Consider the following 26,966-nt stretch of genomic DNA (forward strand, 5'->3'; position numbering starts at 1 on the left):
AGGGTACCCTGAATCGGAATCGGAACGTTCCGGTTACGGATAACAAATTTGGAAACTTGTTGCAACAGGTTACAGTTCCGGTTTTCAATTTTTTGGAACGGGTACCCTGTTGGGTACCCTGTACACAATAATTCTAACATGGAGTGCCCAAAATAAGGAACCGAGCCATATAAAAATGTTTCATATGCTCAAAATAAAAAAACAATTCAAGTTAATTTTTGGAAAATATAAATATATAATTACAACTTAAACCCAAATTATAAAACAATAAAGCCCAAACCATAAGTAGATAGTTTTTCAATAAAATATCAATAATTTATTTAAATTTTTAAAATACAGGGTACCCTGAATCGGAACCTGTTGCAACAGGTACCGGTTCCGGTTCTCATTTTCAGGAACCTGTTGCAACAGGTTCCGGATCTCATTTTAAGGAACTTGTTGCAACAGGTTTCGGTTCTGGTTCCTGAAACTTTAACAGGGTACCCTGTTGTGTTCACCCCTAACTATTAAGGTAAAGATGGTCATGGGCCAACCCGACCCGACCCTCCACAAAAAGTCTGGCCCAGCACAGCCCGGAACGAGCATGAAGTCGTGGGCCGCGATTTTTTGAAAAAAGCACATGGGCCTGAGCTGGGCTTGAGTCGTGTTTTAAACTTTTCAGCCCGACCTGGCCCTACATGATACGATGTGGCCATGACGTGGGCCAGGCCCGAAGCCCGGCCATCTTTACTATTAGGTTGAGAGTGGTAACTTGTCGATGTGGTACTCGTGATAGAATACCTAGAAGTCTAGAACTCTAGAAGTCCATTTTTTGTGGAGAGAACTTAGGATTCAATATTTTAGTGGAAGTCTGTTTCTATAATCATGATTATGTAATTGATGACGCTGATTCCTGCTTCTTTTGTCTCCCATTACTTAGCGGTCTATACACTTGTATTGACGACTTGCAAGGAAAACATCTCCCAAATCTATTCTTTGCATAATTTCTTCTAATCAAATGCGAAGTAGTTTACACATTAAAATCAAATGGTTATATTTAATTATTATTCTACATAATCAAGTTATTATACCTTCTAATCAATTAGTTATATATTTTAATCAAATAGTTACACTTTATTTGTTTTTGGAATCATCTGAGGAACAAAAATAGTTACATAATATGGAGTATCATCGTATAATTATATTTTTTAATACGGACATAACGATCTTATGTGTATGACGGTTACTCAAGTTTATGATGTTCATAGTGAGAATGATTAGCACTCTTTAGTCTTTAAGGTTCATTGTAAGGTATCAGTCATACCGTGGATGGTGTAAGATTACCAGCTTCTTGAGATAGTCAGGGTGACCTTACTGGATTATAAACTTTGTCATCGCTATCAAATTACAAAAAGGTACTTCTGTAATGAATTACTAATAGATATTTAGGTATATTAACAGTGAAAGATGTATGTTGGTAAACGTAGACAAAGTGGTGTAAGTATTTCTAAACAGATAAACGTAAAAGTTATTGGATTGACAAAAACTCAAGAATTCACAAAAAATTGGAAATTCCAATTTCTTACCGACTACTACCTACGTTTCAAAAACATCTTTACACTTACTATTTGCACGGAATCCTGTGCAATGTTTAACCGTTAATATATCAAATTCTGTATGACAAAAAATTATAAAAATTTGATCTTTATAGAATACATTTTGAGACGGATCTAACAAGATATCTCATGATAATTTTTGATAGATATAATAGTGAGAATTTATAATCAAAATTCTGATTTAAGGACACATTTTTCAAAGCGTAAAAAACTGTATGAAACGGACTTAGTACCTATCATTGGATAGTACCGTACGTCAACAGCATTTTCCTCGTCTTCCCACCAATTTCCTGGGCAGTACTCCACGTTACAAAGACAGGATAACAACCTAGAAAAGAAAAACTTGTTGACGTCAATAGTCAAAGGTCAGCCCACAAAAGCACTAATTATACTCCGTATTTATAAGATTGTGGATTATTACTCGTTCAACAAATTCCAAGTCGTTGAAAATTGAAAAGGTCTTTTTTTTTTTCTCATCTTTGATCTGTTTGTTTCTTGCGCCATTTTTGCTTCTCTGTTCTTCTTCATTTCGTCAGGTTCTTACCACTTTCCCTAATCTCTTTTACTTATTTTTCTATTTCCTCTTCTAATTATTCATTAATCCTCTTTAAAAGCTCGATCATTATTGCTTGGTTTAGTACTTTGTTCTCCTTATTTATTTATAACTGTTTGATTGCAAAAATAATTTCTTGCTGCTTAATTTTGATTGAGCCTGTTCTTTCTGTTTTTTTTATAGATAATTAACATGATGTTGGTATTTATGAATATTAATCAATGCGTTAAATACTGTGTTTTATTTTCATGCTTGAATCAGTTCCATTTCATCTCATATAAACTGGTTCAGAATTAAGAAAATTCATGTTAGCTTCTCTTTAGAACTAAAAATTCAAACAATTATTACAGAGTACATGTAAAGTAATACTCCCTCCATTTCCGAATACTTGCAGAACTTGTGTTTGCGCGTAGTTTTAGGAATGTTTGTGGGGTAGTACATTGAAAATGACTAAATTAATGTGCAAGTGAGCTTAATGGTGATTTTTAATTGTTTATGTGATAGAGAAGTACTCCCTTCGTCCCTAAAAGATCCCTAAAAGAAAAGAGAGAGAAACAATAAAGAATTAGACCAATTAGTAGTCCTATGCCAAACGAGAAGTGTTGTAACTTGTAAGTATTCCCTTCCGTCCCTAAAAGACCCGAAAAGAAATAAGAGAGAAACAATAAAGAATTAGACCAATTAGTAGTCATACGCCAAAAGAGAAGGGTTGCAAGTATTCATAAACAATCGGAAATAGGCAAATGTTATAAGTATTCAGAAACCGAGGAAGTAATACTCCCTCCATTTCCAAATACTTGTATTTATGTGTAGTTTTAGGAACGTTTGTGGGTATTGCATTGAAAATGAATAAACTAATGTGCAAGTGAGCTTAATGGTGATATCTTAATTGTTTATGTGATAGAGAAATACTCCCTCCGTCCCTAAAATAAATGAGAGAGAAACAATAAAGAATTAGATCAATTAGTAGTCGTATGCCAAAAGAGAAGTGTTTCAAGTATTCATAAACAGCCGAAATAGGCAAGTATTGCAAGTATTCAGAAACCGATGAAGTAGTACGTGTTTGTGATTAGTCGCGAAGTCATATACAAATAAGCGAATAAGCTCTCTCCAAATTAGCCTTTGATTATGACTGTGAAGCCAAAACAAGCTTTAATTTTCAGTCTGTTGTTAAAGACCATTCTTCTTGATCACCTCAATTATGCAAATTCAAAGGGCTGTCAGAGTTTTAACCCTGATATCAGGGTGGTATTGTTGAGGATTTTGGGGTAATTTTGAGAGTTTTGGGAATTTTTTTATTACAGTGATATGCAATCTGTTTTAAGTTTGGAGTTCCTAGTTTCCCACCAAAGATTAGAAAATAGGCTTCCTGCATGATTATAGCAAAAGATGGTGATAACTGATAACTGATAACTGATATATGTTGTTTGTTGTACAGAATTAACATGTGTACAAGCCGAACATAGCCGCGTATTTGTAAAAAGTTCCTTAAAATCCAGTCAATCATGGTTCCATACACTGATTTAGACCAAGAAATAGCTGAAGATGTCCATCACAGTTCATCAGAAGCCAAATATAAAATCCCACTTCGGCCAACAAAACACTCACCCATGACTGTATCTACATCAACAACTGAGGTCCAAAATGAGGAACTTGTTGCAGGAATCGAAACCCATGTCAGGAAACTAGTAGCGAATCTAGAAAGTAACTCACTTGAAACAGTAAGAGAATCCACCTCTGAACTCCGGCTTTTAGCTAAAGACTTCAATAACCTAATCTTAGTAACGAGTTGTGGTGCGATTACCCCTTTGATCAACCTACTTTACAGTTCAGACCTTATAACTCAAGAAAACGCGGTAACAGCAGTTCTGAACTTGTCTATCAGTAACAACAACAAGGTTAGCATTGTTGAATCCGAGGCAATTGAGCCTTTAGTCCATGTACTTCAGACGGGTACCCATGAGGCCCGAGAAAATGCAGCTGCAACTCTGTATAGCTTATCTGTATTTGAAGAGAACAAGATTAAGATAGGGAATTCAGGAGCTATTGGTGCCTTGGTTGAGTTGTTAGGGAATGGTACTCTTCGTGGTAAGAAGGATGCAGCCACTGCTTTGTTCTACTTGTCTACTTGTATTGATAATCGGCTCACGATAATCAGATCAGGTGCTGTTAAACATCTCTCTTTTTCATTCAGTCAATTTGTTATGTACTACTACCTCCGTTTCAAAATGATCTTTACACGAATTTCCGTTTTAGTCCGTTTCAAAATTATATTTACACTTTCCGTTTTAGTCTGTTTCAAAATGATCTTTACACTATCCGTTTTAGTTCGTTTCATAATGTTCTTTGCATTTTGCTTTATTCTACGTTTGGACATGAAAATTTATTATTTTACCCACGATATTTACAATTTTCCACTCACTTTCCCTTAGGTCTGATCATCATGAGACCAACTCAGCCCGAAAAGTAGCGGGTTTTGGTAGAATTATGCGCATTCCGGGCCCGGTCTGGCCCGCTCCGGGTTTTAAATTTTGGATTGGTTTTGGGCAACTTAAAATTGAAATTTAGTTATAAATTTGACCCACTCCAAAATAACGGGTTTTGGGCAAAAGTTTGGCCCGGCTCGACCCGGCCCGGCCTAGTGGCCAGAATTTTTAAGTCGTGTCCCGGCCCAACACGCAATTTTTAAGTTTCTCCTACCCTATTCATTTTTTCTTACACACACCCACCTTTTTACACATTTATCTTATTTTATTATATTCAACCAACCTTTCTACTTTTTATCTTTATATTTGTGTAAATAGTAACAGTAAAGATCTTTATGAAACAGATGTACCATTTATTAAATTCGATTTCTATTGTAAATGTCGTATAATTTTTTACTAATGAATTGATTTTACTTTCAAAAAAAAATCAGGTGCTGTAAAACATCTGGTAGACCTGATGGATCCTGCGGCCGGGATGGTGGACAGGGCGGTGGTTGTGTTAGCGAATCTTGCGTCGGTTCCTGAAGGAAGGAAGGTGATAGCTGCAGCAGGAGGAATATCTCTTCTTGTTGAGGCGATTGAGTTGGGTTCGCCGAGGGGTAAAGAGAATGCTGCTGCTGCACTTGTTCATTTTTGTGCAGAGAGTAACAGATACTGCAGAAGGGTGTTGGAAGAAGGAGGTGTGCCACCTTTGGTAATTTTGTCCAATTCCGGGACCCCGAGAGCCAAACTAAAAGTATGTAACTCGTACTACCTCTGTTTCATAATGATCTTTACAGTTACTATTTGCACAAATATTAAGACAAATGTGATAAAGAGTATACAATAATTGGATGAGTGTAACAACATGTGGATGAATTATAAATTAGTGTCGGTGTAAGAAAAAAAAATGAATAAAGTAAGAAAAATTTAGTGAAAAATTGTAAATTTTATGGAGTAAAAGGGGTAAAATGGTACATATATTTCATGCCAAAAAAATGAATAAAGTAAGAAAAAGTGAGTGAAAAAATGTAAATTTTATGGAGTAAAAGGGGTAAGAATGTGAACAATTGACGAAACTATGGTTCTTCTAAAACTTATTCCCCATTTTGATTCGGAATGAAGCTTAATTACCAAATTACTATCCACGTAGGCTCGGATAACTTTATTCAATTTTTCAAAAAAAGTTCAAAGCAAAACTGCCATCTGAGTAGCGGTAATAAAATAAAAACGAACCTCGTTCCGATCCTACGTGGACGGTAAATACGTAATTAAGTTTCATTTCGACGCAAAAGGAGAAATAAATTTTAGAACAACTATACTTTGGTTAATCACTTAATCGTCCTAAGAATGTAAGATGGTGCATAATGTAAAGAACATTGATAAACAGACTAAAACAGAAAGTGTAAAGATCAATACTCTCTTTTCTCTTTTATGGTCTTTTCATTTTGAGGTGTTTCATCACCTGTCATTTTATCAAGATAATTATTTTTTCGTTTTCTGTTTTTGTTGGTTTTGCAGGCTAATAGAGTTCTTCAGCATTTGAGAAACCTACAAGCAGCTTATAATGCTAGGAAACGCTAATTGTGTACCTGAACTTTTTTGCAGTGCCATCTACTATGGTAACTTCTACTCTGTATTCAATAATGAGCTTAACTAGACAACGAAAAAGTCTATTTGTCGAAATAGGTAGGCAACTAATAGGAGGTGACATGTCGAGTATTTCTTAGTTATTATGGCCAAACATTTCTGTTTCTCAAAAGTATTTCTTTAGAAACTGTTTCTGGAAAACTACTTCTAGGAAACAGAAGTTGTTTTCCAGAAGCTTGGCCAAACAATGTCTTAGCCACATTTCGCATCCAGTTATTTGCCTAACTAGTAAGGCAACTAATTAGTCTCATTCCTGTAAATATGAGCTACTGATAAGAAAATGATGTTAATTACTTGTACATAAAATAATATTTACAAGATTCGAACCTTATACCCCTCAATAACTTCTAATTTTCTTGGCATATTTTACCGCTTGAGTTATATTACCATGTAATTTTATAATTCATATATTTAATTTTTGTTATAACGGATACAAAGAAAGATTAAATAATGTAAATAAAGAACGCATAGATTTAACGTGGTTCACTAACAATGTATTAACTACGTTTACAGGTAGAGGGGGAGGAAAGTTTTACCTAGAGAGTTTAATAGTACTCTCTAAACAGATGCGAAAATGCCTAGAAATAGGCCCAAAACAGAAAACCTTAGTCCAGAATAACATATACAGTAAAGTTCGAGGACATTGCGTCCCCAACCCCCTAAACCTGGACCCCGACTCGCTGGGGCGTTGCAGTAAGGGACTACCGATTCAAGGCATTTTTCTAACAATTTTGAACCATATAAACAGGGGGAAACCATGGCCCCTGAGTACAGAGTCTATACATTATTGTGCAAATACATATATTGATGTCCTTGTGAGTTGTGACAGCAAAACATTTATTTAGGAGTTTTAGCTAAAACTTGGTGTACACATGCAATTAGTCTCAAAGGCATACTAGGCTATGTCCTTTTATAATTGAAATGATACAATTATTTTCCGGATCATTCGTTATAATCTCATATATTTAAGGGCATTTGGGGTTGCCCTTAGAATTCCTCATGTCTCTGTAACAAGGACATTCATGTTTGTTGCCATAAGTACCAGATGGAACACAATTGCACTTCTCACAGCAAATTTGGCAAAATCTCATACAGCGGTCATGTCCTGATTTACTGCATCTCACCCCACACTTGGATCCACAATCCGCACCTGCATATATTCCAGAATCATCAAATTTTTTTCAGCTTTCAGATTTTAGTTTTAATACTTTCTCCGTTTTGGAAATATCGCACCATTTTTTTTTACACTATTCATACTACGACTTTGGCCATTTTTTGTGATTTGAACGTAATGAAATTTTATTCACGTGGGGTCATGTTAGATTCGTATCGATATATATTTTCTAAATATTAATTTTTTATAATTTTTATTTAGACACGATTTGATATATTAAAAGTCAAAGTAATGGTTAGAGGAGTAAAAGTCAACCATTGTGCGATATATCCGGAACGGAGAAAGTATATTTTTTAGGTTACAAACTAATAGAATATAAAACTAATATTAGGACTTTAACCATTAGCTTAAGTTTTTGGTTTAGTTGATCACAAACTTACAACTTTGACCAATTAATACTTGCCGGTCCTTAAGCTTTGCTTAAGCGATTACATGCCTGCTGACGAAACACCAAATAACATGTTTTGTCAGTTTAAACTTTTGTTTTAGTTTGTACCAACTTTGCTGCCTTCGTATTATTTTCAAAATTGACTTGCAAACCGTGGCGGAGACCGGGTGTCAAGGGTGAGCTCCCGACCACCCATAGATATATATAAAATAAAAAAACAAAAAAAAAAAACGTTCATACCTTATACGGACTAACTAACATGTCGACACCCTAATTCAAAAACCCCGATTTAGCCACGGCTTGCAAAGTGTACACAGGCACACAACATATCTCTCAAAAAAATAAAAGTATACACAGCATATTTTTCATTTTTTTTTGCTAATTATTAGGGCTCGTTAGGTATCACTATTGGTTTCCATTTTGAAAATAATATAATTAAGATTGAATCATGAACTAAAAGATAATCATACCTATAATAATCAACTAATTTTGAAACCCGACAAAGAAAACTGAAAACTACATTTTATTGTTCTCATATTTGGGTTTTAGATCATGGGTTAAAGTTTTGCTGTTAAAGAAAATGAATAAAATTTAAGCATATATATGTTGTATTACCTCAGTTCTTGAAAGACTATACACTTTTCGTTGGTTTCTTCCTAAAAGTTCTTTACTTTCGGCTACATTCCAGCTTATCCTTATTTAGCCCACCACAACCTACATTTTACAATATTTTATTACGGTAGTCAACCACAACTTATCCACTCACAAAACTCTAATACGGAGTATTAGTTTTCACCACTTATGTACATGGTTGAACAATTGATAGTCACTCGTCTTCCCATTTGTTACCATTATAGTCATAACCAAAGTTTCTTAATATTCGTGCAAATAGTAAGCGTAAATATCCTTCATAAGCGGAGATAGTAATTGTTATCAAGAAAAGTACTTACTTGAGATAGAGTTGCTAGCATTAGCAAGAGCCATGGATGGGTAGATAAAAGATGAGAAAAGAACAAGGAAAACAATTGACAAAGTTGCAATGACAAGCTTCATATTTTTCTTTGATAGTCTTTGGGAAATTGTAGCTTTTAATTTCTAAGTCTTTTTAATTAGTCATTTTGTAATGTGAATTTTGATTAAATAGATGAAGGGAATGAAACGGTGTGAAAGGATCGTGTCATTCAAAAGAACACATGGCCTGCTATTAGGGTTTAAGACTTTAGGGAGTGCCAAACCATTTTTTGTACATATGACTTCTTCTGCGTGTTATGTCATGACTCATAAAAGATACATACGAAGTACTATATACAAAGGGCAAATTCCATCGTATATTACTTGCACAATATTTTACCAATATACTATAAGAAGTCCTTTGATACATAATTGTCCAAAAGCGGAAAATATATGATGTTCATATGACAGTGTGACGCCATAACGTTTATTTTCGAGTTTCAAGTGAACCTACTATACATAACTATCGTATAACATATAATATTACTACGTTCATTTTTTTTGGTAGGTAAAAAAAAACTTCACTAAACCAACACTTATTTCAACTTAATCAGCGCAACTACGTAGGTCAATACTTGAGCTATTCCGAAGCATAACACAGCAACTGATAGAGCTTGACCTTGTGACCTCTAGGTGACAAGATGATCGAATTCCCTATTAATTTTACCGACTTGTGTTGGTTATTACATGGTAAGTAACAATAATTTTCCGGGCAGGGAGATTAATAAATCTTTAATTAAGGGCACTTGGGTTTGCCCTTAGAGTTCCTCATGTCTCTGTAACAAGGGCATTCGTGTTTGTTGCCATAAGTTCCAGATGGAACACAATTGCACTTCTTGCAGCAAAGTTGGCAAAATGTCATACATCCTTCATGTCCTGCTTTACTGCATCTCACACCACACTTTGATCCACAATCCAAATCTGCATTCCAAAATCAACAGTTTGTCACATAAAATGGCATGAGAACAAAATTGTTAAATACAGTATGATATACACTAAAGCCTAACAGGGATCGAGTTCCATACGCCTATCTTATAGCCGTGTGGCAGGAGAGTAGCTCTTTAGTCTTATAAGGTGAACATAATTTTAACTACAGTCATAGGCAGATCTTCAAAAGGGCGGGTTGAATACAGTGGTGGAGACAGGGATGTCAAGGGTAGATTGCCGACCACTCAACTTTGTAAAAAAAAAAAACGTTTATACCTAATATTTATTAGAAAAAGTAAATTGTACAAACTAAGTAACTGTTTTACTAACATGTCGACACCCCAATTCAGAAATGACGACATCCCGACGCCCCGATTCAAAAATTCTGGCTCCGCCACTACTTGAATAAGTGGTGAGACCTGGGGTGTCAGCTGGGGTGGGCCGCTGACCACCAATTCAGTAAAAAAAGAACATTTTTTACCTTATATTTATTAGAAAAAGTAAATTGTACAAACTAAATAATTGTTTTACTAACATGTGGCACCCCAATTCAGAAATGATGACATCCCGACGCCCCGATTCAAAAATCCTGGCTCCGCCACTACTTGAATCAGTGGTGGAGACTGGGATGTCAGTGTGGGCCTGACCACCCAATTCTGTAAAAAAAGAACGTTTATACCTTATATTTATTAGAAAAAGTAAATTAACACAAACTAAATAACTGTTTTACTAACATGTTGACAACCCAATTAAAAAATGTTAGACATCCCGATTCAAAAATATGACTTTTTTTTTTACGTATGTATTTATAAAAGGATATTTTGTCCAATATACATACATAAAAAAGTTATGGTATAGTGGTTCAGTACCCATATTTTGAATAAGAGATTGCATGAATGCATGATCAAACCTTGACCTACAATTTTTTGACCCTAAGATCCGTCACAGTTAGGGTTGGTCCGGTCCGGTCCGGATTACCCCTAGTCACAGTAGATCCCAATGGCAACTAAACCGATGAGCCAAACATAAAATGCATAAAATTAAGCATGGATTAGAAAGCCACTTACTGGTGGTAGGCTTGATCGCATTAGCCATGGATGGATGAACAAAAGATGAGACAAGAACAAGAAAAATTGACAGAATTGCTATGAAAAGCTTCATTTTTTCTTTAAAACCTTAGTCTTAATTAATTAGGTTTTAATGGACTTGGGAGTTGAGGCACTTTATAAAGGGGAAAACTGTGAAAAAAGATCAAGTCAATCAATATAAAATAATGCATGCACATGGACTGTACTACAAATTAATCTTTTGCACAGCAAACAACAAGGGTCTAAATGTTTGCTGCATGAAAATGACGCAATTAAGTTATATGCCATATAAAAAACAACTACACCACCACCTTATATGTATTTGAAGGGTGCGTAATCGCTTATGTATTCGATCAAGAAATGTCCGTATCTGAATTTGGATACGTTGTTACATGCCTACACCACCCGAATTTGGGTACGTTGTTACATGTCTACCCTACCCGAATTTGTGTGCGTTGTTACATGTCTACACCAGTACACCACGTACGTACTACGAGTGCGTCTACGTTACCTCAGGCCCAGTCTTTAATATGTCTAAAGTGATATATAGAACATGGTCCCACATTAATTTGGCCGGGCCTATATATGTTACCTAAACAGTAAACATAAATAAAAAAAATCCCACATCTCCCCTTTATATTTAGTTACGGAAATATTTTTGTACAAGTTGCATAAATTTTAGAGCATCGCCGTTTCTAAATTTGGCGGAAATCGAAATGTCGGTAAGATTTTATGGCATAATCACATGTCGAATATGACAGCACAATGAATACAGATTGTGAAGGGTGGTCCTATCTCCTCCTATGTCTTCCTCCAGGTTTTTGGAATTTTGTTTTTGGTTTGGTGAGAAATGAATGCTTGCAATCGTGCATATGCCAAACTATGTGATGCGCATAAGGTGGAATGTGGCGTTGGTGTGTCTGCAAATAAGGGCATCACAACTTGTAACAAAAAAATGCATGATGTATATACTTTCTCTGTTCCTAAAAGATTACCCCATTTTCCTTTTCAATTCATTCCTTCTTTTTTGATGCAAGCTATGAACGTTATATTTAAAGTTCAACAACATAATACAGAGCGAACGGTTCATGGAGGTCTTTCTTCCATCAAAACGTCCGAAACAGACTCCGGAGCCTGTTTATCCTTTGAGTTTGCACCATATCATTTACATTATATAATATGTGGTCCTTAATTGTCTTCCTTCCCATACTATTATTTCAGTTAACAAAAAGAGAAGATTATCAATCAACCCACTTGCTTCTGTTTTCCTTTATTTCTTAATAAAGTCAAAATATGATATGGGTTAATCTTTTAGGAACGAAAGAACCGAGGGAGTATATGTGTTGCTAAGTGCTAAGCACTTCGAAGGCGTGAAGCTATGGCATCACCGCAAAACGTGGTACGCCTCTTTTATTATTGCCTTGCTTATTTGTTGATTTAGCGCTACGTACAACCGAGTGTGTAATGGAGTTTGCAAACAACCAAGCGCTACGTACAACCGAGTGTGTAATGGAGTTTGCAAACAACCAACGAGTGATTCATATATAGTCTAGTGGAAAATCCAAGTCAATATAACCCACGATTAAGATCAGGTGAAGATGGATGTGTTGGGCCAAGATGTGTGCTTCGAGTCCAGCCCACGGATTTTGAGCCAGAACGAGTCCAGGCCACATTAAATCCGCTTATAACGCGTCAAACCGTGTCAAATTTTAAAAAATGCCCTTAAGCCCACATGCCCTCGTACTGAGCTAGGTCAGGTCGTCGTACCTAAGCCTAATTTTACTCAATTTAACGTGCTTTATCATGCATTTTCCTAAAGAAGAGGCCCAGTCATTGCCCACGACTTTGTGTTCATGTTGGGCCGTGCTTTTTACGTATTGGGCCGGGCCGGCCCAACACCATCTTTAAAATTAGGTATGTACAATTAAGGGTCCAGATTAAAAGAATGATAGTGGCTACATTTTCGTCATAGATATTCTAAAATTGTCATATTTAGAATTGCAGTTTCTTAGATTTGGTAATGTACAACACCCTCATAAAAGGAACCCAAGCAAGTAACCAAGTACAGACTATCTGTTCCTAATTTCTATAGACTTCTATCTTATATCATACAAGATAGTTATAACCTAACACTACTACATACGATATTCTATCATATAGGATAACTGCGTTATCCTCAATACTATCCCACCCCCTAGCGGGGAAGATTTGATCCCCAACCAGAGACATGGAGCCATGGAGGCTACATTTTTACAAATTGATAAACCATGACCTTAGAATATGTAGATCGATGTGCTTCTCATACCTATGTACGTGAATGTACATGTATACAAATTATACTTACATATTAACATATGATTCGGTAGGATCAACCCCCAAGGCTAAAAGACGGGCAAAACTCCTGTAAATAAGTATCGTCTTCACCATCCTCGCTAGATGACAGCAAATTTACCTGACAATGATCATATAAGTTAGGAATGTTCACCTGACAATGATCATATAAGTTAGGAATGTTCACTAATCATCCATCCTAACTGAAACTTTCACAGTTAACAGCAGGAAAAGAAACTTGCATGGACAGATTTACCTTGATTATCTCACACTTGGAGTTTGATTGCGCGTAAGATGCTAAGATGCTCATGTTAAACGGCTGTTATTTACAACATTATGAGATGAATTATGTCAGATAATATCATTTTTAGCTTTTCTGGTAAAGAAAATGATACAGAGGAATTGAAGCAGAAAAGGATTACTCTGAAAGGGTCACTCCTTAATGACTGCACAAACATTGCTTTGTCTGAGCCTTTTCCCTGCATTTAAGCCAGCACAAAAGAATGAGAACAGGGATAAAGAAACTAAAAGTCCCTCGGTCCGAAAGTACGTAGTTGTAACTTGTAAACTTTGTAACAATGTCCCAAGTTCCAACTACAAAAAAGGATATTACAATTTACATGACCCGTTTCTTCTATCATACTGATATTGTTATTAAAGGTAACATGAAGTGCCCTACCGGGCCGGGACCCCGCACGAGTCAGCCCGACCCGAGTTAGCAAGTTACACACTTTGGGAGTGGGGGATGGTAAGGGAAACTCTCCCTCAAAGTGCCCCTAGAGGGGATTGAACCCCCAACCTTTTGGTTGGAAGATGGAATCCTTTCCACTAGGCCAAGGCATTGCTTGGTTATATTTAACTGATATGCTGCTTGGAAATTTGAATAATTCAAGAGTTACCTCAAAATAAACATCTCTTAGTCGTCTTCCTGTCTGAGCACAACAAATGCGGACAACATGCTCATCAGAACTGCCCGTGATAATATAGTCGCTCCCATTCATGTAATATGAACGCGTATAGTTATGTGAACTTCCACTTGAAGCAATACCAAAATCTGTGTGCAGTCTCCCATCAGCAGCCAAAAGTTGTTTCACCTTAACATGGTAAGAAAAACTTCAGGTTAAATAAGTCTATACAAGTGCCAAAGAGTACAAATAACAACCAAGAAATTCAGATAAGTACATATAAGGGCTGATAAGTCCAAATACGAAAACTTAGGGTGCATTCTATTCACCTAATTTCAGTTATTTTTCTGAACTTATCTTATCTGAACTTATTTGAACTTAACTGAACTTATTAGAACTTATCAAGTTTATTTTAGTTATAAATTGTACTTGATCAACCCTTATTTTTCCTGAAACAAGTGAAAATAAGGTGAACAGAACAGAGCCATGTGGTAATTAATACTAATGGAAGTTAAGAAAAAGCTACCTCATTATCAACAGCTGACACGAGCAGATACTGGTCATCAGGGGAAAAGCAAACCATCACATTGCCTCTTGAGCTAGTAGCAGTATAGCAAGGTCGGGCCATACTTTGCCTAATATCCCACATTTTCACATCATGATCAAATGATGAAGTCGCAAACATAAAAGGGGAGAGATGGGAAAATTTGGCAACATTAATGGGCTCTTGATGTAGATTACTGAACAACTGTGACCGTTTTCCTGTAACCATATCATACAAGGCTATGTTTCTTGTGTAACCACTCACAAGAAGCAGTTCGTCCATTGAGTTGATATGAACTGAAGTCAACTGATCGAGCTTGTCAGAGGTGCTAAAAGCACCCCCGAAACAGGAATCTGCACCCTTTGCTGAAGTGTTACTGATGTCATACAATCTCAACATACCATTATCAGAACCAGCAAGTACCTGATCATTCAAACACAACGACACAATTTAGGTAATCTTATTCACATATCCAAGAATTACAAGCTGAAATTAGAACACGTGTGAATAAAGATGGTTGTGGGCCCGCTCGGCCTGAGGCCCTACCCGACCCGGCACAAAAATCCCGGCCCGGCACGGGCACAAAGTTGTGGGCCGGTCCTGGAAAAAGCACGCTAAATTTAGTAAAATTAGGCTTAGGAATGACGGCCCATGGGCCTGAGACCTATTTTGAACTTTTCGGTCCGTCCCATCCGGAATAATGCAGATTGGGCTTGGCGTGGGTCAAACCCGTGGCCCGAAGCCCGGCCATAATCCCAAAATGCTATTCCTTGCTCCCTAGGCCTAGGCCTTAATTTTTTGGAAAAAGCACGACAGGGCATGGCACGACTAGACCCGACACGACAAAACATGCTAAGTTTAGTAAAATTAGGATTAGGCACGTTGGTCTGTGGGCCTGGGCTCTGTTTGAACTTTTTGACCCGGCACGATGCAAAGTGGGCGGGCCAATTTAGGCCTAGGCCCGAAGCCCGGCCCAACCTACAGCCACATTTACATGTCATACCTTGGAGGGGTACTTTTTAAGCCAGCAGAGTCCCAGAATGCTATTCCTTGCTCCCAAGAGTGGCATGTAAGAAACCTTCTTGCCATTCTCATGGTTGATCACCACCACTTCTCCATCCAAAGTTCCAAAAGCCATAAGGCTGGAGTCAGAAGGATGATATTCGAATTGCCTGGGACGGAACCTCCTACTCTCTTCATTTGAAATGCAGCTAACACTAGAAAGCGAATGTAAAAGAGGCCATGGTGAGGCACCTAGCTTAGCCGCACAAAGAGACCTTGAGAAAGTATACTGATCCGTCCTACGAAGAGACGAGTGCTTGGACTTGAAGGGGGTTCCACTGGATGCAATTTCACGGTTATGAAGGATGCGGCAAACGCTCTCTTCTTCGCGTCTTTTATACGGCAAGTACTCGAAATATGTACTATATATCACCTGAGCTAAATCTTTGTCTTTCTTTCCAATGGATATATTGTCTAAAACCTCTAATCGTGATAAGGAAGCGATTAAGAACTCCCTGTAGTACTTCTCGAAGCATAAAGGTGAAGGATGGTGTGAAATGTACTTCTTTCTTGCAGAAACAACTTTTAGGCCTTCACTGAGGTCAAAGTCATACCCATCTTGTACATTACAATAATCCTGAAGTCAGAAAATAATATGAGAAGAGAGGTCAGGGAAAAATCTGCTAGTGAAACAAATCTAGTCAAACATTTTAGATTTTGGTTTTTTGGTTTAGTAAGTCATATGATTTACATTGAATCATGAGCTGAAAATAAGCATAGTTATAGTAATCATGTTAATTTTGAAAACTGACAAGAAAACTGGAAACAAAAAACGATACCAAACAGGCCCTAAGTCATCAGTACCTTTTTCAAACAAGAAGAGGCATCAGGTGATAAATCTAATAAGTTCATAGTTTGTCATGTTAATTTTGAAAACTGACAAGAAAACTGGAAACAAAAAACGATACCGAATAGGCCCTAAGTTATCCGTACCTTTTTCAAACAAGAAGAGGGATAAATCCGATAAGTTTAAAGTTTGTCATGTTAATTTTGAAAACTGACAGGAAAACTGGAAAGAAAAACGATACCGAACAGGCACTAAGTTATCCGTACCTTTTTCAAACAAGAAGAGGGATCAGAAGATAAATCCAATAAGTTTAAAGTTTGTAGATGATTGGAACATGTATTACTCTGTCCACTCGAACAATCAGCGTTTCTGACATGAAAACCAGATTTATTGGTAGAATGTGCAGGACACGGGCCAGTATCTTCGCAGCACAAACAGTTCTGAAATCGAAGTTCTACGAGTGATGGAAGCTTAGAGAGGGCAACGGTAGTTGTCCAAAGATTAGCAATTCGTGTCTCACACATAGAAAGATGCATTAAGTTGGGCATGTGAGAGAAACAATCTTTGTGTAGTGTAGTAAGTGAGGTGCAGAAGTCCAAATTGAGTTCTCGTAATTGCATAAAGCTTCCAACCATGTCAAGTTTCTGAAGACTAGAGGAGCTCAACTTCAAAACTTGACAGCACAAACCGCTTCGAAATAGGTACCTAACAACATAAATCTCGTAGTGTTAATCATTAGTTAACCACATTTTACAGTGTATCGGGAATTTGCATGGAACTTCAGTAGTCAGTAGGTGAAAGAAATAATGTTATAGTTATGTGAATGCAAAGAACAAAAAAGTTACTAAAATTGGACAAAGGGTTGGCCTATTCTTTCAACTTGTGAAAATAAGTTTCAGTAAAAATCAGTAGCTTTTTAAGAGCATGTTTGGTATAGTGTGTTTAAGTGTAGAAATGGAACCAATTAACTATTTCCATTACCTAAAGTTTGGTATGAGAGGAGTGGTAACACAATCCATTTCCTAAGGGTAACCATCAGTACCACCATTTGTTACCTCTCCAGACTCTATGGTAACAAAATGGTTACCTTCCTCAATCCCCAATTTGTTACAAGTGATTCATTTTCTAAGGTATACCAAACAACTAATAATGGTAATAGCTAACACTACCCTTCCCCCTTCTTATTTATTTCTTTTCCATTTCATTTCCTAAGTGTATACCAAACATGCTATAAGAAGGAAATAAACTACTAGTGAATCAGCAAAATCAGTCTTGATAAAAATAACCAGGTAAAAAGAAAATTTAACCAGTTCTAAAAATCAAGTGGAGAAAACAGGAATTTATAAGAGGGTTAATTAATGTCATTTATGAATAAAATTGGATTGCAACCATTAGGTTAGCACACATGAGTAAGTAGTTTTCAGCAGAACAAACCTCAAGAAGCGTTTTGTAAATGGCAAATCTTGAAGATTAACTGTGCGGAGTTTCTGGTTGGCTGCACACATCAGTGAAAGAACCTGATCTTCATTAAGAATACAAGGTGATTCATTGAGTATATCAACAGCATCAACATCGGAAGAACACATTCCATTGATCAAATCAATAAGAGGTGAGAAGTCAACATCCTTCATGTGGTCCAGTACAACTACGAGACTAGTTTCCTTTTGAAATGATTTCTGACGCTCAGCCTGCATATGTAAATAGCCAAATTTGGTTCTATGGAGTTAGTATACGGCATAGGATATGTGTTAGTGAATTTTTTAGTACAAGACCTTAGACCTATACAAGAATGATTAATTCTGAAACTGTTCTGCATCCTCAATAACGAAGCAACTGATTGCTGCTTAGCTGAAACTGTCATAGAACTAGGAACCAAACAAAAGGAAATGGGAGTTCAACATGTTTTCCTCCACAACCAAAACAACCTAACTCAAACCATGAAGTTCAACAATAAATCGATGTTTGTATACATTTTTAGCTTTTCGGAGAAACAGTCAGAGCTAGCTAATCTATACCTAGTATATAAAAAGGAAAACCATACATGATTAGATGACACGTGTCATCAGTAGCGGAGACAGGGGGGCGGGTGGGGGCGGCCGCCCCCCCCAAAGAAAAAAAAATATTCATATATATAGTATTAAATGCCTATATATATTGCCAAACTTGTCTTTCCCCAATGGTGGAGTGTTCAATGTTTCACACAAACAACCCAAGATTGAATCCCTAAAATTAGGGATTGGCTGGGTCCAAGACCCGGTCCAGACCCGGTTGGACCCGACCCATTTTTAAGGGTCTGGGTTTAGTTATTTGAGACCCAATGGATCTGGGGCGGATCTGGATCCATGTGTTTAAAAACGGGTCTGGGTCCAATATTCTCAGACCCAGACCCGGTCTAGATCCGACCCATGTGCCCGGTCAATTATTAGAAATTAGATACATTCATGCATTAGTATTTTGGCATTAATTTGCGAATTGTGATATTTTATATATCGAATGTGAATATGAGATGGTAAATGACGGTTAAATTAATGGCGCGAAGAAATTTTCTAAGACAAAATTTTTAAAATAAAAAAATAACACTAGACCTATTTTTGACCCGAGACCCATTAGACCCATCGGATCTGGATATGGGTCTGAATTTTTCAGACCCAATGGATCTGGGGCGGATCTGGGTCCGCCTAAAAAATATGGGTCTGGGTCTCACCAGACCCGGCCCAGATCCGGCCCATGCAAATCCCTACATATAATGACAAATTATGTACATTTTTTTTCTTGGCTTTTATAATTAATTAATTTTATTCAACTTCCAAATTTCACCTATATATAAATCACATATTCCCACTAAAATCACAAACCCTCAATAAAATTAGCACTTTAAAAGACGCCTTAACAACTACTATATAATGCCCATTCATTGAACAGGCTCAAAACTAGTAGAGTAAGTTAATCAGTATATGCCCATTTGGCCTTTTGGTAGATGGGAACAAAATGGTGATAATGGTAATAATTTTACATGTCATTTTCCAAGGTAATGTACTAATGTGATTTCATCCCAAATACCACTTGAGAGGTGGTATTGAATGGTAATGGAAAATCATGAAGAGAAAAGTATGTTTAGGGATGGAATTCCATTACCATGGTAATGAACATGGGCGTCCCTTACAAATGAATCAAGGTGGGCCCGATTCCATCCTTTTAGAAAGTAAGAGTCCAGATAAGAAATTTCCTCTAGGCCAAAAGTCAATTTCATTGAATTACAGATGACTGATGATAGCTCAAAAGTCAAAAGTTCGAAACATACCTTGGAAAGAGACCTCAGAATTGTAGAATTAGGCAGCACCTTGTGCCTTTTGCAACAATTTAAGTACCTAATACCACAAAATTATAACAATTTTACATCAATGAACAATTAATGGGCAGAAAAATTATGTAGTAGTACAGTAGTTGTTTATCTGGTTATCCTTGCATAAGAACATAACACATCAAATTGCGAACAAAGTTCAAGAAGTCATGCATGATTCTGAAACTTAACACTACTTCCTTTTCGATTTCACTACATTTTCTAGTGTTTGGTCAAGATTGTACTATTCAGTATTCATGTTACTCCCTCCGTCCCGGAATACTTGACCTGTTTTCCTTATCGAGCCGTCCCTTAATACTTGACCTGTTTCTAAAAATGGAAATATTCTAACAATATTATATCATTTCTCACTCCACCCCTATTAACCCACCTACCCCATACTCCACACAAAAAATAATTAAAAATTCAACCCCTACTCTCCCCCAACCCCACCTCTTAACCCACCTCCCACTAACTACAATAAAATAATACCCCACTATCAACTACTACCTATTAAATTAAATAAGTCAATTCAAGTCCCTTAAACTCTGTGCCGGTCAAACCGGGTCGAGTATTCCGGGACGGAGGGAATATTTCGGTAAAATGACAACAAAAAACGGGAAACTAGCATGTTTCTAGCTCCCAAAAACTTGTTTATAGCTTTGACAGCAACAACTAACAGTCCTAGGCTCAAATCTGATTCAGGCAATTCGCATTCAGCAATGTAATTAAATGGAATAATACAAGTTTTTTATCTTCAAATCTTCCTTATCCAAATTTAAACAAATCTTAAAGTTGGCATTAGTCAACCTTCATTATCTTTGCTTATAGATAATCAAATATGCTGCTAGTACACCAATTTTGCTAATTCGATAGCTTGTACAATATAATTAGCTAAGCACCACCAAATGTGCCACATAAGCACATTCCAGCTCCACATTCTTATAGTACTAGTTTGATCAAAAGTCCCCAGGTTTATCATTGATTATCAATTTATCATTGCAAACTTACAAAGTAACAATCCGCTTTGGAGTACACTTTAAATAACATCTTTTTTTCTTTTAAAATTGATGAACCCATAGTGTTATGTGCACGTGAGTTGACTAACGAGGTCTTAGCCCAGTGATTAAAACTGACGATGGGTCACATGTTCGAATCTCGCGCACAAATAAATATTTCCTCCGGTTTTTTTTTTCTTTTAATGACACAATTATTTATGCACGTTTGTCAATGCTTGATTTCAAACGTTAATATCTCTAATTATGGATAATAAAAAGTTAGAAAAAATTGATAATTAGGCACGTTTGTGGATACTTGATTTCAAACGTTAATATCTCTGATTATGAATAAAAAAATTATAAAAAGTTGATAATTAAAAAATATTTATTGTGACGAATCTAATAAGACCCACACGACTATATTTTTCTTAAATATAATTACAAAATAAAGTAATAGGAGTTTGTGTAAATAGTGTCCTAAATCCAATTGTGTCGTGTAAATAAGAAAGGAGAAAGTCTTTTAAGTGGATCAAAATCTCTTCCGGGTGTCCAGCCCCATACAATTTCATGTTTTTTCTCAAATTTCAAAAAATTGAAAAATTAGAATTTCTAAATTTAGAAATTGTGAAATTCTGATTTTTTTTTTTTTTTTCTATCAGCTTATTCGAAATTACTGACGAGTACCTTTCAGATCAACCTACGAAAATATCAAGGCGAATCAAAAAGTAATTCCTGAATTATTATCTAAAGAAAGTACATTAAAAAGCGAAAAGAATCGAATTCCGAATTGATTCAATGAAAAACAGACATTTGTTATCATACACACACAAAAATAAAAAGTTAAAAGTCAAATTTAGTCTTCCATGGACCAAACAGGCAGCAATTTAATTAAAAACAGAGCAAAAATAAAATTAAAAAAAATGGTACCTGGATTCGAAGCTTTCCATGGAATGAAGTGTTGTTAATGTGAGAAAGAATGGAAAAACAAGTGAATAAAGTATTGATGAGGTGATACCAAAGATCTAGATCAATTGCAAGTGTGGAGTGTGAAGAGTGAAAGATACGCAGAGTGACAAAAATATCTGAAGAAAAGAAACCAGAACTATGAAATATTAATCAGATCAGATTATGATCTTACAATACTAGACTAGAAGTTTGACAATACCAAGGTGTAAATGTTTTTCTCTCTCCTACAAATTATTGTGTGGCCTGCCTATCTAAATCATTTACGATTTTTTTATAAAAAAAAAAATTATTGATTTTGATTGATCTAAGTGTTTTGATTAGCAGTGTTATTATTATACTAATCATGGTTGCAAACTTGCAATTAGTAACAAATTTGGATTAAATTTTGATTTTTCTAATTATGGCCGGCTGCCTATAAACCATTACGTGTGTCACTCTCGAGTCCTCACACCAAAATTACTTACAAAATTACGTGTTTTAAACCAATGTGAAAAGCAAACTTAAAAACTACTCTTTCCGTCTCAAAATATTTTGGGTAATTCTTTGATTCTCTTATATATTGGTTTTTGTGTCAACACTTATTTTTACTTGGTCAAATCTATTTATCTATTTGTTACTATATACTAAAGCACACATCAGAAATAACACGTGTCATATTTTTTTTTCTTATTATTTCCTTCTATTTAATATAACAGAAGTATAAAAAAAATATTTACACTGATTTGAAGAATATATATGTTAGGAATGGAAAAAAATCACAATTTTTTTGATATTATTATTTCTATAATATACGTAGTAAGCTGTTACAGAACTATAAATATTAATCAGATCAAATTATGAGCTTACAATACTAGACTAGAAGTTTGAAAATACCAAGGTGCAAATATTTTTCTCTCTCCTACAAATAATTGTGTATTTGTGTGGCCTGCCTATCCAAATCATTTACGAATTTATTAAAAAGAAAATTATTGATTTTCATTGATCTAAGTGTTTTGATTAGCATTGTTATTATTATACTAATCAGGGTAACAAACTAGTTTAGATCCCGTACATGTACGGATTTTGATTATTTTTTTTCTACAAAATATTTAACTGAATATCTTCCCAAACTATTGCATAGTTATAACATTTTTAACATTTCGTTAAAGTTTTTTCATCTAATATGCATATTTAAAATGCTAATATGGTAATATGGTAATTTGACCAAAACATTGAGTGATATATTTTTCATTATTAATATAGCAATTTGACTAAAATAATACCAATTTAGAATAATTATTATTACGTCGTATCTATTATTTCCAAAATTTATAAACTAAATTTTATTTCCATACATAAATAGATTGTAAAAAAAGGTAGAGAATAAAAATAAAATAAAAACAGATACACTTTTTTTAGAAAAGTGGTTTTTGGCGGAAAAAAATTACACCAGGAATTGACACGTGTAATTCCTGATGTCTCTTTTAGTATATAGTAATAGATTTGGATTGAATTAAGATTTTTCTAAATGCGGCCTGCCGCTTTGTGTCACTCTCAATTCTCTGATATTTACACTAATATAAACCTGGTCCATGCTAACTTAGTATGGACCAGGGCAACGGAATAATTTGTATGGGTAACATATGTAAATGTCACGTGACAATTATTTTGTGATTTTAAATAGTAATTATATGTGTATTACAGTAACTATGTGTTTTAAAGAGTTACTATGTGTTTTGTAAAGTTTCAATGCGATTTGTGGCTAGCCCACTTTATATACGTTTTAAACTTTTTTATTTTTCAAAATTTCAGATCTACATTCTGTTCATTCTCTTTCATTTTCTCTCTCTTCATTTTCTCTCTATGCTTTTCAAAATTTAGCCCAAATTTCTAGGTTTTGTTCGATTTTCTTCGTAATTATCTTATAATTTTTACAACTGGATCTATTAGATGAGGAAAAATTGGAGGAAGTAGTAGATCAAGAAGGAGGTTCGTCGTTGCCGAAATCGAATCGAAGAATTTGCGCTCGCCTACAAATCTTCGCAAGAATTTTTAGAGATCACATCTCGGTTTGTTGTTTTTTAAAAAAATTTAAGTCTATTTTTATTTAAAATTGAAAATATTTGTTGTTTTGAAAAATTAATGTTTGTGTTTTACCGAAATATCGTTTTCACTTCGCGAATTCGATCAGTGATTTCACGATTTTAAATAGTAACTATATGAGTAATACAGTAACTATATGGTTTAAAGAGGTACGATGTAATTTTAATGGTTACTATATGTGTACAATAGTTACTATATTATTTTAATGGTTACTATATGTGTTCAATAGTTACTATATGTGTACAATAGTTATTATTTTGTTGAGTGATTTGAGATGTTTGTTGTTTTGTTGAAATTAGGGTTAGTGTTTCACATAGTTAGTATATAAATGATATATTCACCTTTAATTTAGTGTTTTTAATAGTCATTGGAATCCTCGTTATATTTATGTTAGTATTAGTTTTTAGAGTAACTATATTTTTTTAAAAGTTACTATAACTTTAAAACAGTAACTATATCTGTGTTAAAAATAGTTACTTTATTTTTTAGAAAGTTATTATAAGTTTAAAACAGTAACTATGTGTTTAAGATAGTTATTATGTTATGAACAGTTTATAGTGACTTTTTGATAAATAATAGTTACTATACGATTACATTATGTACTATGTTATTTAGAGTATGTTTTTATCCGCTTCTTGTTAGGTTATGATACATATGACAATTCATAAATCATGCGGAAAAAACCATAAAGCCAGGAAAACATATTATTTACACATAATCATTTAGCATAGTTTAGATGCATACTCTTTGTTGCGTGCCTTCCCTAGCTGCGCCCGAACCGAACAAGAACAAGTCTTTAGGACTCCAAGTGTCGTCCCTCCGTAGATAGTCCACAGCACGTCCGGATCCGCCTTAAGATTGACCAACTAGAATCGCCCTTAAGGTACTATTATTTTCGGCACTTTATAGGCAAATGTGTGACTGAATTTTTCTCTCAAAAACTCACTTTGAATACTTTTAAACTTGTTATAAATTGTGAGCCCTAGCCTCATATTTATAGGGGTATGGAAAGGGAATCGAAATCCTATTCAGATACAAATTAATTAAACCTAGAATCCTACAAGAACTCTAATTCAATTAATTTATCAAATAGAATTAGGAATTTAATCATTAACCGAACTCTGCATGTTTTAGGAAACGTGCACGAACACAAACACTTGCACACACACACGCACGGCAGCCACGATGGGCCCCTATGCGTGCGCGCGAGCAGCAGCCCACGCAGCGCCCGCGCGCGCTGCGCGCTGCGCGTGCTGTCCGCGCTGTGCGCGCTGCGCAGCCTGCTGGGCCTGGCCTTGCGCTGGGCCTGGCGTGGCTGTTTGTGCGGCGCGCTTGGCTTGCTGGGCGATGGCCTGGCTTCGTGCTGGGCCTCGTCCGGCAGGCCTCGTCCGATGCTTATTCGTACGATGCGCTTCCGATTAAATTTTCCGATTCCGGAATTCATTTCCGATACGAACAATATTTAATATTTCCGATTCCGGAATTAATTTCCGTTTCGAACAAATATTTAATATTTCCGTTTCCGGAATTATTTTCCGATTCCGGTAATATTTCCGATTCTGACAATATTTCCGTTTCCGGCAATATTTCCGATTCTGGCAATATTTCCATTTCCGATAATATTTTCCGATACGTACCATGTTTCCGTTTCCGGCAACATCTACGACTTGGATAATATTTATATTTCCGATACGATCCATATTTCCGTTTCCGGCAATATCATCGTTTCCGGAGTATTCATTTCTTGCCTGTGACGATCTTAGCTCCCACTGAAACCAAGATCCGTCGGTTCCGAATATTCATAGATGGAGTATTTAATGCCATTAAATACTTGATCCGTTTACGTACTATTTGTGTGACCCTACGGGTTCAGTCAAGAGTAAGCTGTGGATTAATATCATTAATTCCACTTGAACTGAAGCGGCCTCTAGCTAGGCATTCAGCTCACTTGATCTCACTGAATTATTAACTTGTTAATTAATACTGAACCGCATTTATTAGACTTAACATAGAATGCATACTTGGACCAAGGGCATTATTTCCTTCAGTCTCCCACTTGTCCTTAGGGACAAGTGTGCATTTCCTAATTCCTTTGTCGCTCGATGCTTGCTCTTGAACATAAGGTAAGAGTTGTCATCCTTATTACGTCCAGAGGTGTTCCTCGGTTTCAGAGTTCAACTGATTAAATAAACAGATAATCATAGCCTATGATTCATCCGAGCACGGCCATGCATTTCACAGTTTCTAGCTCTCCGAGTGGCCTTGTACAACTTTTAAGCATCTCATCCCGATTTATGGGAGGACAATCCCAATCTTGCGATCTTGAGATTAGACTTCGTTTGATAGGTGATTACCTGAGCGTTGCCTTTATAGCCTCCTTTTACGGTGCGACGGTTGGTCAACGTCAAAGCAACCAGTTCTCAAACAAGTAATCTCAAATCACTCAGGTATTGAGGATTTAGTGTCTAATAATTTAATGAAATTTACTTATGACAGATTTTCATCTCTTACAGTAAAGTTTCATAGGTCTTGTCCGATACTAGTCTTCCCAAAGTAAGTATCTATGCAAATGATTATGACATTGCCATGTCCACACAGTTCAAGAAACAGAACTACTAGTCATCTTGCATTCTAATCGTCTAACGTTTTCTATGCGTCCAATTTTATAGAAAACTCCGATTAGGGACCATTTTCAACCTTTGACATTCAAGTTCACTTGATAGACATTTCTTAGTCACAGGACTGGTCCTGACAGTCTATCTTGAATATATCGTCAAATTGAAGGGACTCATCATTTAATAAACCATAAATTAAATGGAAAAATGAATTCATTTCATTTATTGTGAATGATTAACCAATAATGTTTTACAAAGATTTAAACTCTAAAACTTTAAAACATTAAACAGAGACATCAAAGCCATTCTCCAATATGCTTGATTCCCATAGCTGCAGTGTGCGAGTTGTGCTTCGCCTGCGGCAGAGGTTTAGTTAATGGATCTGATATGTTGTCATCAGTTCCAATTTTGCTTATCTCGACTTCTTTTCTTTCAACGAACTCTCGTAGAAGGTGAAATCTACGAAGTACATGCTTGACTCTCTG

The 26,966-nt window shown here is 35.8% G+C and overlaps 3 protein-coding genes across 4 annotated transcripts; 1 reads left to right on the forward strand and 2 right to left on the reverse strand.

Annotated features, from left to right (window-relative positions):
• Positions 1–1,972: 1,972 nt before the first annotated feature.
• On the forward strand, positions 1,973–7,539 carry LOC110793368 (U-box domain-containing protein 4). Of its 2 annotated transcripts, XM_021998237.2 has the most exons (5): positions 1,973–2,131; positions 3,587–4,311; positions 5,066–5,370; positions 6,135–6,235; positions 6,777–7,539. In XM_021998237.2, the coding sequence occupies exons 2-4, from the start codon at positions 3,654–3,656 to the stop codon at positions 6,195–6,197; spliced, it is 1,026 nt and encodes a 341-aa protein (XP_021853929.1). In that variant the 5' UTR covers positions 1,973–2,131; positions 3,587–3,653; the 3' UTR covers positions 6,198–6,235; positions 6,777–7,539. The 2 variants fall into 2 exon arrangements, with proteins under 2 accessions (XP_021853929.1, XP_021853928.1); XM_021998236.2 differs by lacking the exon at positions 6,777–7,539 and having other exon boundaries at positions 6,135–6,594.
• On the reverse strand, positions 7,229–10,924 carry LOC110793369 (uncharacterized). Its single transcript, XM_056839789.1, has 4 exons — positions 10,831–10,924; positions 10,369–10,419; positions 9,701–9,757; positions 7,229–7,413 (listed from the first exon to the last, which is right to left on the reverse strand). The coding sequence occupies exons 1-4, from the start codon at positions 10,922–10,924 to the stop codon at positions 7,229–7,231; spliced, it is 387 nt and encodes a 128-aa protein (XP_056695767.1).
• Positions 9,588–22,038, reverse strand: LOC110793370 (protein DWD HYPERSENSITIVE TO UV-B 1-like). The gene is made up of 11 exons (XM_021998243.2): positions 21,746–22,038; positions 19,782–19,848; positions 17,915–18,168; positions 16,747–17,185; positions 15,635–16,270; positions 14,614–15,054; positions 14,082–14,276; positions 13,605–13,661; positions 13,439–13,501; positions 13,196–13,303; positions 9,588–9,757 (listed from the first exon to the last, which is right to left on the reverse strand). Exons 1-10 carry the CDS (start codon positions 21,763–21,765, stop codon positions 13,220–13,222), a joined length of 2,256 nt encoding a protein of 751 aa, XP_021853935.1. The 5' UTR covers positions 21,766–22,038; the 3' UTR covers positions 9,588–9,757; positions 13,196–13,219.
• Positions 22,039–26,966: the final 4,928 nt, after the last annotated feature.

Source organism: Spinacia oleracea, chromosome 3 (assembly GCF_020520425.1).
Source record: "Spinacia oleracea cultivar Varoflay chromosome 3, BTI_SOV_V1, whole genome shotgun sequence".
NCBI classification, from domain to species: Eukaryota; Viridiplantae; Streptophyta; class Magnoliopsida; order Caryophyllales; family Amaranthaceae; genus Spinacia; species Spinacia oleracea.

Bases quoted from the DNA above. Each gene is read 5' to 3' on its own strand.
- LOC110793369 (XM_056839789.1), bottom strand. From the start codon at position 10,924: ATGAAGCTTTTCATAGCAATTCTGTCAATTTTTCTTGTTCTTGTCTCA. The intron at 9,758-10,368 runs GTAGTGGCGGAG...TTTGGAATGCAG, and splicing joins AGTCTCCACCACTGATTCAA to ATTTGGATTGTGGATCAAAG. The intron at 7,414-9,700 runs GTATGACATTTT...GAATATATGCAG, and splicing joins TAAAGCAGGACATGAAGGAT to GTGCGGATTGTGGATCCAAG.
- LOC110793368 (XM_021998237.2), top strand. From the start codon at position 3,654: ATGGTTCCATACACTGATTTAGACCAAGAAATAGCTGAAGATGTCCAT. The intron at 4,312-5,065 runs GTGCTGTTAAAC...AAAAAAAATCAG, and splicing joins GCTCACGATAATCAGATCAG to GTGCTGTAAAACATCTGGTA. The intron at 5,371-6,134 runs GTATGTAACTCG...TTGGTTTTGCAG, and splicing joins CCCCGAGAGCCAAACTAAAA to GCTAATAGAGTTCTTCAGCA.
- LOC110793370 (XM_021998243.2), bottom strand. From the start codon at position 21,765: ATGGAAAGCTTCGAATCCAG. The intron at 13,502-13,604 runs GTAATCCTTTTC...TGTAAATAACAG, and splicing joins TAAGGAGTGACCCTTTCAGA to CCGTTTAACATGAGCATCTT. The intron at 13,304-13,438 runs GTAAATCTGTCC...GATCATTGTCAG, and splicing joins CCAAGTGTGAGATAATCAAG to GTAAATTTGCTGTCATCTAG.